The 16,107-nt window shown below is 46.1% G+C and overlaps 1 protein-coding gene across 24 annotated transcripts in view; it reads right to left on the bottom strand.

Annotated features, from left to right (window-relative positions):
* The window catches only part of SUFU (SUFU negative regulator of hedgehog signaling), a 126,452-nt gene that overhangs the window by 106,086 nt on the left and 4,259 nt on the right, over nucleotides 1–16,107 (bottom strand). For all 24 annotated transcript variants that reach the window (XR_010146706.1, XR_010146703.1, XR_010146699.1 and 21 more), the window contains one exon: nucleotides 13,359–13,493. Coding sequence is in view for 15 of the 24 variants with exons in the window: in XM_054660470.1 (XP_054516445.1) it covers nucleotides 13,359–13,493 (135 nt within the window). In the remaining 9 variants the exon portion in view is untranslated. The remainder of the gene's footprint in view (nucleotides 1–13,358; nucleotides 13,494–16,107) is intronic.

Here is a 16,107-nt window from a genome sequence, read left to right as displayed (position 1 = left end):
CCACTCCTTCTCTAGATCTCTAGATCTAGTCCTGCTGCAAACATACAGTAGTATTAAGTTATCTGACTTCCTGTGTGACAGAAGCCCTAAATGGTAGCCCATTTGTTTCAGGCAATTACCTGAAAAGGAGCTCTAGGCATTTGTGCTTATGCCTGTGAACCTTCTGTGTCCCTCGAGTACGAGGACCCTGGGGCACTCTGTAAGCCAATCTCAGTCTTCTGTACCCACGCACCCAAGAAACGGAGAAAGGAGGAGGCATGTGGTATTTATTCCAGGTGACACTGATCACCAAATCTTGACTGTTCTAAGGGGAAAATAACAATAAAAGCAACAACTGGAAGAACACAACCCCTCAGGACAGCTACCACCATTTGTGATAGTAAAGCTGTGATCTGAGAAGTAGGCAAACAGCACAGTTCATACATATACTACCTAAACCACTCTTCACTGCTGTGAGACGTCAAAGAGGAAAAATGGGAATATCGTTAATGTAACATGGCAGTGGGTAAGAGCTATCTTCCCAAGCAAATGTGCTGTTTTCAGAATCTAGAAACCCCAGCAACAGTGGGCAAGCTGAATTCAGACAACAGCGTTAAGCAGGTAGCAGGGAAGCCTCAGAAGATGTTAAGTCCTCACTAAGAAGATGAGATGCACACAAAGCAAAAGCCCTGTGCACAACTGGGACAGCGTCACTCCCAGTTATTTACAGAATCATTTACAGAAATCATCATAAGAACAGACATAGAATTGTAAACAAAAGGTGATAGGATTATCAGTAATTGTTTTCTCCCATTTCTAATTCCCAACATTTTTAGTAAAATGGTTCAACTGTTTTTATAAGTGAAAAAAAGCAAAATTACAACTAAGACATTGGATAACAATAACGAATTTAACAGCAAAAGGCCAGGCCAGGAAAGTTTTAGACTTTGTCTTCTTGATGCTGGTTCAACTATGAGAGTTTGAGATCTGGTTGGGGCTTCAAAGGAGCATGGTATATGCATTTCTCATCAAAGGCAAGGTTAAGCCCAATAGGGTATGGAATGGACAAGTCTGCATACCAGTCTTTCTACAGTCTGTACTGGAGGGCAGAATCAATCTCAAACCTTAGGATTGAGGTTGCAAATCTCAGTAGCAGCTACACTTTATGGAAGACACCATCATTGGAGAATATAAGGTAGAGAACTCATGAGCCACCCCCAGTTAAAACCAACAGCAACTTAGGAATTCAGAGGTAAGCCCAGCACCTACTCAGCGGATCTAACTCATTTAACGGCTTGAGAAGTGACCAAAAGAAAAATATGCCAGAAAGCATAATTAGCCCCATGGTCTGAACCCATGATGTGAGAAAAAGGTATGTATGGGCAGAGGTAGAATGGGGAGTGGCTGGAGGTTAGGAAGAAAAACAAAGATATGTCACCAAAGAAGATATACAGAAGACAGACAAGCATATGAAAAGACGCTCAACAGCATATGTCATGAGAGAACTGCAAATTAAAACAATTAGATACCACTCCACACCTACTGGAATGGCTAAAATCCAAAAAACAGACAATACCAAATGCTGGTGAGGACATGAAACAATAGGAACTCTCATTCATTGCTAGTGGGAATGAAAAATGGTATAGCCACTATGGAAAATGGTTTGGCAGCTTCTCATAAAGCTAAACATAGTCTTAACATACGATCTAGCATTACATTCCTAGGGATTTACCCAGATGAGTTGAAAACGTATGTCCACACAAAAACCTGTATACAAATGTTTATAGAAGCTTAATTAAAAATCGCCAAAAAATACTGGAAGCAATCAAGATATTTTTCAAAAGGTGAAAGAATAAACTGTGGTACATAACAAACAATGGAATAGTATCAAGTGATAAAAAGAAAGGAGCTATCAAGTCACCAAAAGGCACGGCGGAATCTTAACTGCATATTACTCAGTGAAAGAAGCTAGTCTGCAAAAGTTACATACTATTTGATTCCAACTCTATGACCTTTTGGAAAAGGCAAAAACTATAGAGATAGTAAAAAAAAACCAAACAGTTGTTGCCAGGGGTTTCGGGGGAGGGAGGAATGAACAGGTGGAGCACAAGGAATTTTTAGAGCAGTGAAACTAGTTTGTATGGTGCTGTGATGGTATATACATGACATGCATTTGTCAAAACCCAAGAACTGGCCAGGCACGGTGGCTCACACCTGTAATCCCAGCACTTTGGGAGGCCGAGGCAGGCCGATCACCTGAGGTCAGGAGTTCGAGACCAGGCTGGCCAACATGGTAGAACCCCATCTCTACTAAACATACAAAAAAATTAGCCGGGCGTGGTGGCGGGTGCCTGTAGTCCCAGCTACTCAGGAGGCTGAGGCAGGAGAATCACTTGAACCCAGGAGGCAGAGGCTGCAGTGAGCTGAGATCACACCATTGTGCTCCAGCCTGGGCAACAAGAGTGAAACTCTGCCTCAAAAAAAAAAAAAAAAAAAAAGAACTGTACAACACAAAGAGTGAACCCTAAGGTAAACTATGGACTTAAGGTAGTAATAAGTATCAATATTGGTTCCCCAATGATAACAAATAAACCACAATAATGCAAGGTGTTAATAATAGGGGAAACTGGCCAGGCGCGGTGGCTCACACCTGTAATCCCAGCACTTTGGGAGGCCGAGGTGGGCAGATCACCTGAGGTCAGGAGTTCAAGACCAGCCTGGCCAACATGGCGAAACCCCCTCTCTACTAAAAATACAAAAATTAGCTGGGCGTGGTGGTGGGCACCTGTAATCCCAGCTACTCGGGAGGCTGAGGCAGGAGAATTGCTTGAACCCAGGAAACGGAGGTTGCAGTGAGCTGAGATCATGCCACCGCATTCCAGCCTGAGCGACAGAGCGAGACTCCATCTCAAAAAAACCCCACAAAAATATAAAGTCTATTGATTAAAAATAAATCATTAAAGGAATTTTAAAAATTTTAAATGACTATCTGCATTGATATAAGGATCACTGAGATGCTGGGCACATCCCTGACCACAGAAGCAGCAGCATGACCATGGGAACTTGCCATCTAAGCCAGAAATTTTTATGTTTTTAAAAGTTGCAGACTTTCCTGGCAACTTACTGTAAATGACTACGATAAGGTTGCAGAAGTCTTTTTTTTTTTTTTTTTTTGAGACAGAGTTTCTCTCTTGTTGCCAAAGCTGGAGTGCAATGGCATGATCTCAGCTCACTGCAACCTCTGCCTCGTGGGTTCAAGCCATTCTCCTGCCTCAGCCTCCTGAAGAGCTGAGATTACAGGTGCCCGCCAACACGCCCGGCTAATTTTCGTGGTTTTTTTTAGTAGAGACAGAGTTTCACCATGTTGGCCAGGTCGGTCTCGAACTCCCGACCTCAGGTGATCCACCTGCCTCAGCCTCCCAAAGTGCTGGGATTACACGAGTGAGCCCACCATGCCCAGCCTGGTTGGTGAAGTCTTGACTTGAGAGATGACACCTGTCACCTGCTGTCCCATTTTACCCTCCTGCCATTGCCCTGAAGGACTCTTTCTTTTTTTTTTTTTTTTTGAGACAGAGTCTCGCTGTCTCCCAGGCTGGAGTGCAGTGGCGCATCTCCACTCACTGCAAGCTCCGCCCCCCTGGGTTCATGCCATTCTCCTGCCTCAGCCTCCCGCCTAGCTGGGACTACAGGCGCCTGCCACCACGCCCGGCTAATTTTTTCTATTTTTTTAGTAGAGACGGGGTTTCAGGGTGTTAGCCAGGATGGTCTCGATCTCCTGACCTCATGATCCGCCTGCCTCGGCCTCCCAAAGTGCTGGGATTACAAGTGTGAGCCACCGCACCCGGCCAGACCCTTTCTTTAAAAGCTGCTTCCAGGCCGGGTGCGGTGACTCACGTCTATAATCCCAGCACTTTGGGATGGCTTGAGCTCATGAGTCTGAGACCAGCCTGGGCAACATGGCAAAACCCAATCTCTACAAAAAGTATAAAAATTAGCCAGGCATGATGGTGCATGCCTGTAGTACCAGCTACTCAGGAGGTTGAGGTGGGAGGATGACTTAAGCCTGGGAAGCAGAGGTTGCAGTGAGCCAAGATGGAGCCAGTGCACTCCAGCCTGGGCGAGAGGGCCAGGCCCTGTGTCAAAAATAAATAAATAAATAGATAGATAGACAGACAGACAGACAGACAGACAGTCAGTCAGTTAGATAGATAGCTTCTACATCCAGCTCAACATTTCCCCCCACAAAGCACTTTCTGGTTAACTCTACTCAGTCTTGATCATTTCATTCCATTAATCCAAGATAACTTTGAATTTAGCAGCATAATTCTGAATAGAATTCTCCAGCTCTCTGCAGGAGGTAGAAAAAGGAGGTGGTGACTACTGGATCCAGACTGCCTGGGTTTATATCCCAGTTCCAGCATTCACTGGCTGGGTGGATGAGTTCCTTAACATTTCTGCATCTCAGTTTCCTTATGTGTAAAATAAGGATAATAAGTCCTACACCATAGAGTTGTTCTGAGGATTAAATATAAAGCACTTAGAAGAGTGCCTTATACAGAGTAAGGGCTATAATTGTTTGTAATAATAATTATATGTTTAAAGTTTCTTGGAACACTGAAGATCACAGGATGAGGGGAGAGAGCCTCAAAGTCACAGGGAGACAGGAAGCTGCTCCCAGTCCCAATCCTCACTGTCATCTTCTTTCTCAAGGACCTCACCATCTCCTACCAAGCACATGCTGCATTTTTAAGGGCAGGCGCTCGGTCAGATTCTTCATTGTCTCCACACTCAAACACATCATCTTGTCCAATGTTCTGCCTGTACAGGGGACTCAAGATAGCTCTGCTGGTGAGTGTGCTGCACAGCCTGGTCCTCAAGAGCTTGGTAGGCAGGACAGCAAGCTGCAAAGTTAGTTGGACGGGTGAGGATACCATTCCTCAGGGCTGAGGTCATAGAGGATAAGATCCCACCAGACACATCTCAGGAACAACATCAGAACTGAAACAAGAAATGGAGCTGCACTGAATACCTCAGAGGCAAGATACATGAATGAATTCAGGAGTCAAGGGCCAAAGGCCAGAGTTGGGACCCCTGAATCAGAAAGGTGGATAAGGGAGAGGCTAGCAAACTCAGACCCAGGACATGAGAGGTATGGGGAATAGCATTCAAAATAGATAACAGCACAGCTTGGAAGAGGAGAGCCCAAAAGGGTGGGCTGAACAGGGAAAAATCCCGGGACTGAGAGATCAGATTGCATCAAACCCATAAAGGCTTCCAAGTCTCTTGAGGAAGAGAAGAACTTTCCCAGCGCTGACCTACCTGGCACCACTCTGGCCTGGTAGTCACTTACAATACCACACCACTCAGTTGTTCTTTTTGTTTGTTTGTTTTGCTTTGTTTTGTTTTTTTGGACAGAGTCTCACTCCTTAACCCAGACTGGAGTGCAGTGGCGAGATCTCGGCTCAGTGTAATCTCTGGCCCCCGAGTCCAAGCGATTCTCCTGCCTCAGCCTCCCAAGTAGCTTGGTTTACAGGTGTGTGCCACCATGCCCAGCTAATTTTTTTTTTTTTTTTTTTGAGATGGAGTTTCACTCTTATTGCCCAGGCTAGAGTGCAATGAAGCAGTCTCGGCTCACTGCAACCTCCACCTCCCGGGTTCAAGCGATTCTCCTGTCTCAGCCTCCCCAGTAGCTGGGATTACAGGTGCCCACCACCACACCCGGCTAATTTTTGTATTTTTAGTAGAGACAGGTTTCACCATGTTGGCCAGGCTGGTCTCGAACTCCTGACCTCAGGTGATCCGCCCACCTCAGCCTCCCAAAATGCTGGGATTACAGATGTGAGCCACCATGCCCAGCTACAGGCTTTTTAGAAGTGAGTTTAGGCCAGTACAGAGGCTTACACCTGTAATCCCAGCACAAGGTCAAGAGATCGAGACCATCCCGGCCAACATGGTGAAACCTCATCTCTACTAAAAATACAAAAATTAGCTGGGCGTGTTGGCGGGCGCCTGTAATCCCAGCTACTTGGGAGGCTGAAGCAGGACAATCGCTTGAACCCGGGAGGTGGAGGTTGCAGTGAGCCGAGATCGTGCCACTGCACTCCAGCCTGGCAACAGAGCGAGACTCTGTCTCAAAAAAAAGAAAATTGAGTTTAACTGGGCCAGCTGGACAAGTTTTTTCCCAACTGTTGAGGGACTCTCTGAATTGGAGAATTTGTAACCCTTACCCCATGAAGGAAGAAACAATCCATGCTGCAAATGAAATGCTTTATAAAGGATGAAGCCATACACCCACAGACATCTGCTGGGAACCCCCACAATACAGGTCTTCCTGTAGCTACAAAAGAAAAGAAATCCCAGCACTTTGGGAGGCTGAGACGGGTAGATCACTTGAGGTCAGGAGTCTGAGACCAGCCTGGCCAACACAGTAAAACCCCATCTCTAATAAAAATAAAAAATTAGCCAGGCATGGTGGCGCACACCTATAAATAATCTCAGCAGAGTCGAGGTCGTGTCACTGCACTCCAGCCTCGGCAATAAAGGAAGACTCTATCTCAAAAAAAAAAAAAAAGAAAAGAAAGAAAGAAAAAGAAAAGAAATTCTCCTCAACATTTAAAAATTCACAAATTCAGAGATTTGGGGCCTGAACTCCAACCCTAAGTGAAAGCTTTGGCCTCAGGAAGGGCTCTGGAGAGTCCCTGTTGGGCCCTGCCCCACACTGGGCCATGACAAAGGACGCCTCACGCTTGCTTGGTGGTCCAGATCACCTGTTCTTAGCAGGGAACTCCACCATCTCATGCAAATAGTCATCCTGACACTGAACATCCCTGAGAGGAAAGGCAGAGGGACCAGGCTTCAGGGAGGTGTGCCCCCCAATGAGCCTGCAGAACACTTCTTTTAGCCTGCTAAACTTAGCCAGGGCTGGGTCCAGTGGCTTAGGGAGGCATTCTGGTTGCCAGCCTCATGAGAGCTCTAGGAGGAGGGCAAAGGTCCAACCAGAGGAGGGACCAAGCTCCCAGTACAGATGTGTATGGCAAAGAAAGGATCTCTCTTGGAAACGACATGTTAAAAAGTTCCTGCAGGCCAGGCGGGATGGCTCACACCTGTAATCCCAGCACTCTGGGAGGCTGAGGTGGGTGGATCACCTGAGGTCAGGAGTTCGAGACCAGCCCGGCCAACATGGTGAAACCCCGTCTCTACTAAAAATACAAGAATTAGCCAGGCATGGTGGCATGCGCCTGTAGTCCCAGCTACTTGGGAGGCTGAGGCAGGTGAATCACTTGAACCAGGGAGGTGGAGGTTGCAGTGAGCGAGATCACACCATTGCACTCCAGCCTGGGTGACAGAGCGAGACTCCGTCTCAAAAAAAAAAAAAAAAAAAGTTCCGGCAAACTAAGCTTTGAGGAGGAAAAATTAGCATTTCTCAACTGCAGGAGATGGAGGCCACACTAAACAACAAGTGGAAAAGTTAATCTGTATCCAGTGTTTTAATAAATAACTCATGCAGGTGCAGAGCCCAGCTAAGAAGAACACAAGGGAAAGGGAGGCTCTCCACCAACCGGGTGGAGGCAGCCCCAGAAAGCCGGTCAGCGGCAGTTCCAGACCCCACGGGGGGTGCAGAACTGCTCCAAACTCCATTGGACATGTGCGCCAAGAAGTCACATTTGTGAGACAGAGCCTAGATCACCCATGGTGGTGAGGCATGGGCATGACACATGCTTTTGGGCCAACTCCACACAAAGGCTGTCTTTGGAACCAGCCCGACTTGTACAGCAGATGACCTGCCCTGGGAAAATCCCACCAGGGAAGTCTGCCTGAGTTCTCAAATGCACTCTCCAACTACCCAGCCTTCCAGCCTCGGTTAGGGCCCCATAGGCTCTGTCTAGCCAGAGCTGTTGGTGGTACCAGGGGCAGCCAGAAATCCTCACAGAGTGATGCTGAAACCACTTCTACAGCCGCATAGATCCCCACATTCCAGTCCACAGCTGCCTGGCCATGAAGGGGAAGGCCAGAGCTGCAAGCTCCGACAGCACTTGGCAGCTGAGGCTCAGCTGTCTGACACCTCCCAAGTCCCAGGGAAGAGTCCCACAGGACAATTTCTCCACTCAGGTCAGTTGGGAGCAGCCTTGGGGTTCCTAGAAAAGCACTCTGTTCTCTCCTGTGGCTGCCCAGACCTGGAACTTGTTCCATCTCTCCAACTTCAGAAATGGCTTCTTAAGAATCTTGATCGAAACAAGTGCTCTCTTGCCTGGTTTCCTTTAGTGAATGTGAATAAGGAAAGAACTTGAATGAAAATGGCCATCCCAAGGCTTATCAAATCATCATACTCTTCATCCCTTTTAGGGTTACCAGGGTGGGCATCCCCTCCTGCCCCTGAAGCATGCCTGCCAGGAGCAAGAAGAAATGCAGAGGACCCCTCGCTTCTGCCTGTCCCTACCCCTCAACAGGCTGTGAGGAGAAGGAAAGATCATAATAGGAGGAGGTACACAGCAGGCATTTAATAAATGCCGTTGCCAGGAGCACTGGCTCTTGCCTGCAATTCCAGCACTTTGAGAGGCCAAGGCGGGAGGATTGCTTGAGTCCAGTAGTTCGAGACCAGCCTGGGCAACATAGCGAGACCTCGTGTCAACAATAAAAAAAAAAAAATTTGCCGGGTGTGGTGGTGCATGCCTGTGGTCCCAGCTACTTGGGAGGCTGAGGTAGGAGGATCGTTTGAGCCAGAGTGGTTGAGGCTGCAGTGAGCTGTGACCTCGCCACTGCCCTCCAGCCTGGGCAACAGAGCGAGACCATCTCAAAAATAAAAATAAAAATAAATTCATATCAGTTTAAAAAAGGAGAGGATAACTTAAAAGGAACATGAAGTAAATAATACTACAAGCGGCAACAATTATGAAAGTGGCACTAGTTTTTGAAATACTGAGCTAGAAGGTTTTTCAAGTCCCTCTCACTCCTAAAAGCGTTGTTGTTACCGCGTCAGGCTGCAGATGGCATCCCAGGCCCCTTCCTACAGGGTTCCTCTCAAACACTACCTCCTCACTGCAGCCTCTAGCAATTCAGCAGCCTCACTAGAAGTTACTCCCTCTGCTCTGCTCCCAGACCGTGTTTTACACCCATGGACTGTAGCATTTATTACTCAATACTATAACCATCTTTACATGTTTATCTCCCCTCTAGAACATGAGCTCCTTCAGACAAGAATTATGTCTTGCTATTTTATCCCCCAAGACATCTATTACGATGTTCTGTGTCTGATACAAAGTAGGTGCTTGATGAATGTGTGCTGAAAAAATGAATCAATGCTTCTGCTCCTTTTTTGCTGAAGAGAAGACACAGACAGTGGAAGAATTGTTGCCAGAGATCCATTTGCCATCATTCCAACCCAGCGCCCCTTAGCACTTAAGCTGGATGGCAGAACACTTGCCTTTCTGGCCTAGCTTTGAGTACTAATTTAAATGAGTATTCATTAAGTCATTTTAAAGAGGCCCCACCATTACGAAATGTGTGGAAAATCACATTTTTCTTCAAGAAACTTAACAGGATCAAAAAGAAACCAGTCATCCCAGTACAAAGCCAATTATAAAGGTACCTATTTGTGTTTTATTATTTTTCTTTCTTTATTTTTTGAGATAGGGTCTCGCTCTGTTACCCAAACTAGAGCGCAGTAGTGCAATCATGGCTTACTGCAGCTTCAAACTCCCAGGCTCCAGTGATCCTCCCACCTCAGCCCCCCAAGCAGCTAGGGCTACAGATGCACACCACCATGTCTGGCTAATTTCTGTATTTTCTGTAGAGATGGGGGAGGGTCTTACTATGTTCCCCAGGCTGGTGTCGAACTCCTGGGCTCAAGCAATCCTCCTGCCTTGACCTCCAAAGTGCTAGGACTATAGGCATGAGGCACCATGCCCAGCCTATAGAAGTACTTTTGACTTCTGCAACATAGACCAGAACTGGGTAAATATCTGAGAACATTCCTTCCACATTCTTCTAGTGCCAGGATGTAATACTGGAAAATACTAGGCTTGATTGGTGACATGAAAACCCAAATAGAGGTTTCACTCTTGTCATAAATGACATATGAATACAAAGTGCTGTACCATGTAGAAATGAAACACATGTAAGAGGATAGTATTAAACCAGAAAAAAACAATAAGAAAGGTCCTATTTCAAATTAAGAGGTTGCCCCTTCTGAAATATGAGGCTTGCTCAATCACATTCTTCATGTTATTTTGGGCCTTGGGCCTATACCTAGCAGGTAGACTGGAAGAATCCTTAAGCCACATAGGAAATGATATTCTTTTAACCAGAATAAATCTGTCAACAAAAAGGTACAGGCTAGCTGCACTAAATACTCTCTGCAGGTTCTTATTAAAAATATAAATTAAGGTCCAGCATAGTCTCTTTACTCCCCACATCTGTTTGCTATTCTATCTCCATTATTAATACTGTAATGCTGGGTCCCCATTCAGGCAAGATTAATTCCCTGTTCCCAAATCCTTCTGCTGACACTGCAATGAATCCATTTGGAAGGCTGTAAAGGCAGCTGCAGACATTGCTCCCAACACGTGACCAGTGAAGAGATGAAACCTGGGCCTCTGAGCTTAACAAGAGAGAAGAGGAAGTTGGGTTAGGCCTGTGTTCAGAGAGGTGGAATAGCCCAGTGGTTAAAAGCTCAAACTCTGAGGCTGAATACAGTGGTTCACGCCTGTAATCCCAACACTCTGGGAGGCCAAGGCAGGAAGATCGCTTCAGCCCAGGCATCTGAGATCAGCCTGGGCAACATAGTGAGACCTCAACTCTACAGAAAATTTGAAAAATTAGCCAGGTGTGGTGGTGCATGCCTGTAGTCCCAGCTCCTTGGCAGGTTGAGGTGGGATAATTACTTGAGCCCAGGAGGTTGAGGCTGCAGTGAGCCATGACTGAGCCACTACACTCCTGCCTGGGTGACAGAGCGTGACCCTGTCTCAAAAAACAAAACAAAAAAGCTCAAACTTTGGACTCAAACAGCCCAATTCAATCCCAGCTCTTTTACCCCTAGATCTGTAACTTTAGCAATTCATTTAACCCCTCAAGAGACTCATTTTTCTTATCTATAAAATAGGAATAACGAGACCCTGATAAGATTGTAAAGCATTTAACACAATGACATGGAAGACAGTAAGTACTAAACAAAGGGGAAAAAGGCTATCATCATCTTCTTTATGATACCATCATCATCTCCAGAATTGGTCGCTATGCAAAGGCAGGACAGGATGAGTCCTGCTACTCTTTCAACCTGCCCAGGTTAAGCAGCCACCACCAAGATAGAAAAGACATGGTATAAGGGGCAAAAAAGTACAAAAGGCAAAAATCAGAAGAGGATATGACAATACAAATAAAATCAGCTCTTGATTAACCATGCTAATGAGGTTGAGGGAAGACTATTTATTTTATTTTTAATTGACAGAATACAAACATAGAAAGATTACATTTAAATTGAAGAAAAACTCTCCATCAAAAGAATATAAATAAAAAAAACTTTGTTTATTTTCATTATTATTATTATTACTTTTTTTTTTTTTTTTGAGATGGAGTTTCACTCTTGTTGCCCAGGCTGGAGTACAATGGCACAATCTTGGCTCACTGCAACCTACTCCTCCCAGGTTCAAGCAATTATCCTGCCTCAGCCTCCCTAGTAGCTGGGATTACAGGCATGTGCCACCACGCCCGGCTAATTTTATTATTTTTAGTAGAGACAGGGTTTCTCCATGTTGGTCAGGCTTGTCTCGAACTCCCAACCTCAGGTGATCCGCCTGCCTCGACCTCCCAAAGTGCTGGGATTACAGGCGTGAGCCACCACACGCAGCCTAATTATTATTTTTTTAAGACACAGTTTCACTCTGTAGCCCAGGCTGGAGCACAGTGGCACGATCTCAGCTCACTGCAACCTCTGCCTCCCAGGTTCAAGTGATTCTCGTTCCTCAGCCTCCGGAGTAGTTGGGAGTACAGGCACATGCTACCATGCCTGGCTAATTTTTTGTATTTTTAGTAGAGACAAGGTTTCACCATGTTGGCCAGGCTGGTCTCGAACTCCTGACCTCAAGTGAGCCGCCTGCCTCAGCCCCACAAAGTGCTGGGATTACAGGCATGAGCCACTGTGCCCAGCCAAAAAAAATCTTTTTAAAATATAGATGGTAGCAGGCCGGGCACAGTGGCTCACGCCTGTAATCCCAGCACTTTGGGAGGCCGAGGCAGGCAGATCACGAGGTCAGGAGATCAAGACCATCCTGGCTAACATGGTGAAACCCCGTCTCTACTAAAAATACAAAAATTAGCTGGGCGTGGTGGTGGGTGCCTATAGTCCCAGGTACTCAGGAGGCTGAGACAGGAGAATGGCGTGAACCCGGCAGGTGGAGCTTGCAGTGAGCCGAGATCACCCCACTGCACTCCAGCCTGGGCAACAAAGCGAGACTCTGTTTCTAAAAAAAATAGTTGGTAGCTTATTGGAGTACATGATATAATTGCTCAAAAGGCAAGAGAATACAGTCATTAACAGTATGAACTCTGAGTTGGGCACAGTGGCTCACACCCATAATCCCGACACTTTGGGAAGCTGAGGTGGAAGAACTGCTTAAGCCCAGGAGTTTGAGACCAGCCTGGGCAACATGGTGAAACCCTGTCTCTACAAAAAAATTACAAAAATTAGCGGGGCATGGTGGTGCTTGCCTGTCGTCCCAGCTACTCGGGAGGCTGAGGTTGGAGGATCACCTGAGCCTAGGGAGGTCGAGGCTGCAGTGAACCATGATCATACCACTGCACTCTCGCCTGGATGACAGAGTGAGACCCTATCTCCAAAAAAAACATATAGGGCAACAAACGGAAGCAGACTAAGATAAAAAAAATAATAAATACAGGTTAAAAGGAAGTAGGTAAGATAGATAAAGGATAAGAGATGAACAGATTTGTGATAAAGCAAGTATAAAGTTAACAGTAGAATCTGGGTTGTGGGTATATGAGTGTTCACTATAAAATCCTTCCAACTTTGCTTTATGTTTAAAATGTTTCATAATAAGCTAGGGGAATAAAAGGAAGTAGACACAAAGGCATCAGCCCAAGTTCTGAGTCATAACCATGCTACCTTCCTGTCCTATGAGCCCAAACTCCAGGGCAAGCTTAGAAAAACCTGATTTGGGAATCCTGCTCATCAAGACTTTCCTGCACTAGATAAGCAGGAATCAGGTGTTAACGAGGACCACCTTGGCATGAGTAGATATAGTCAGAGGGCAGAAATGCAGAGGTTCCACGGAGAAGTACCATGCTCACAGCACTATGACATTGTCACCCCTGCTCAGGAAGACCTCAGGAATAAGGCTCTGGATAAAGAACAGGTGACATATACTCACTCATGGACTCTGTTGTCACCATAGAGATCACTCAGGCCGAAGCTGATGTAGTGCCAGTGCTCGGGGATGTTAGCAGAAGGGCTCCCCACATTCCTGTACATGCTAACATAGTCCAAGGGGTCTGGGCCACCCAACCTGCAAAAAACAAAACACAGGGGTGTTAGTGTAAACCTGGAAATCAGACAATGTCAAGCTAAGGCGCTCTACTTTGTAAACCTAAAGGACCCATCCTGGAGGAACCTGGGTGAAAGGTAACTAAAGAGAGGCCACATCTCTCCAGAATGAGACTAAGGGATGGACAGCTAAGGCTGCCCAACTCTGCAAGCCCAAGAGGCTCCCTTCTCCTACCCCTGAAAGACTGGGCCTCTTTTAGAAATAAAGCAGACTGGGTGGTTACCCATTTTGCTTTCTCCTGTTTCAAATTACCGATCCCAAATGAGATTGGCAGGGATTGTCTCTCTTCTGTGGTGCCTGTATACATGCCAAGCTTCAAGGCAAGAGGTACATCAGTCAATCAATTGGCCTCTGTTGAAAGACCATCCCAAGCATCCCCAATGGGCATTGTTCCTGGAAGGAGGCTCTGCTCCACTCCAGCCTCTTAGACAGCTAATTCCTGAAAGACTATATTGTGCCCTATGTTAATTACAGTTTGTTCTAAACAAACCCAAAGCCTCTAGTCTGTGCAGACACCAGCCTGCACCCCATAGACCAAAGCTGGTCTCTTATCATTGCAAGTGACAAAGGCCAAACTTAGGCTTAACTTAGTTCTGCACAGAGAACTGCAGAAGGAGTCAAACTGCGCCCTGTGAGCATCTGCACCCAGAAAATGATCCCAGGAGAGACTGCCACATCAAAGGTAGAGCTGGGATGGTAAATGATTTGGGGCCTCTCAGGACCACATTAAATTTCCCCCACCATTCAACTGAGAAGGAGTTGCGGAAGAGATTCAGTTATTATCTCACTCTGAGGATTTAATACAATAAGAGTTCCCTTTAGTAATCAGTGCTTTTTTAAAAAAATCCTGTTTTGGCCGGGCACGGTGGCTCACACCTGTAATCTCTGCACTTTGGGAGGCCGAAGTGGGTGGATTACTTGAGGTCAGGAGTTTGAGACTAGCCTGGCCAGCATGGTGAAACCCCATCTCTACTAAAGATACAAAAAATTAGCCAGGTGTGGTGGCAGGTGCCTGTAATCCCAGCTATTTGCTATTTGAGAGGCCGAGGCAGGAGAATCACTTGAACAACAGAGGCAGAGGTTGCAGGGAGCCAAGATTGCGCCACTGCACTCCAGCCTGGGTGACAGAGTGAGACTTTGTCTAAAAAAAAAAAAAAAAAAATGGATAAGAAATTTTGGTAGCTAGAGAAATAGACCAAATAGAAACCATCAGTGGAAGGAAGTCTGCATTTAGCCCACAAACACGGCATTTGAGCTGCCTCAAACATCTGACCATTCCACAGACTGTAAAAGCTTCACCTGCCCCTGGGACATCGATGGAGTACACTTTGCAACTGGGATAGCATGCTGGTGGAAAGCTAACAACCAAATAAAAGACACGTTACAAGTGATCCCAGTCAATGGTGCCAGCACCAGGCAATTTAAACACTATTTAAAACTAGTTGGTCTTGTTTCGTCCTCTTTCACCAGGATATTATTTGCCTTTGTAGAAATCCCTATTCTCTGTTAGGAAATGCTAAGTTATTTATAGAACTTTTAAGAAAGTTGCTACAAATAGCTTAGCATCTCAACAGAGGAAGAGGGACAACTCTCCATGTCTGCCTTAACTGATTTCAACAAATCACTTGACTAATTCTACAACAGGTTGGATTTAGAAAAGTTTGTGGGGCAAGGGAAGAAAGAAAAGAGTAGAGATCCCTGGAAAGACCCCATTAGAGCTACAGAACTCCAGAGCAGATGAGAGCCACTACAGGCCCCATACCTGCTCCAGTTTCCTGCTGCAAATTTCCAAACCTGCCCCGCTACAGCCTAGGTCCATCCTGCACCAAGCTGCAAAACTGTGTTTACCATTCTCTGCTCCATCTGCAGCATCCCTGCAGCCCTCTTTCTCACCAAGTCTCCCACAAGGTGTCACATCAAGGAGAGAAGCTTAACCTTCAAACTCCAACTGCAAGGAACTACCAAGAGTCAGCTAAAATTAACCCTGTCCCCAAGCACAGAGTATTCTGTTTACTTACTACTCAGAGGCCAGATGAGTATGTGGGAAAAAAATCGCATTTTACACTTAGCAAATTATGTTATCCAAGGTCCCAGGGCATCCCTCAACTTAATTCCTTGAACACCCAACTTCTCTCTGCAGGGCAGTTGCAGGACTGAAGTGGGCCATGAGTACAGGTTCTGCCTCTCTGCTTTGATCCTTGCTCACCAAAGTCTCAGCTTTCAGTTAGAATGTCCCCACTACTCAGGGATCACCAGCCACAGAGCCACACTGCTATTGCAAAATGAATCCCAAGCTACCCTGGGCCACAGACAGACCCAGACAGCCTGGGTCAGTCATCCTGCTAGAAACCTCGTGGGATCCCAAATGTGAGGAATATAAATGAATTTCAGGATCTTATTTTTGCAAACCCCTGCGCATCTTAGAAAGTACCAGTCACTGATGGCTGGGCGCACTGGCTCACGCCTGTAATCCCAGCACTTTGGGAGGCCGAGGTGGGTTGATCACTTGAGGTCAGGAGTTCGAGACCAGCCTGGCCAACACGGTGAAACTCTGCCTCTACTAAAAATACAAAAA

Source organism: Pan troglodytes, chromosome 8, assembly GCF_028858775.2.
Source record: "Pan troglodytes isolate AG18354 chromosome 8, NHGRI_mPanTro3-v2.0_pri, whole genome shotgun sequence".
Classification (NCBI taxonomy): domain Eukaryota; kingdom Metazoa; phylum Chordata; class Mammalia; order Primates; family Hominidae; genus Pan; species Pan troglodytes.
This window is presented reverse-complemented; position numbering and strand designations above follow the sequence as displayed.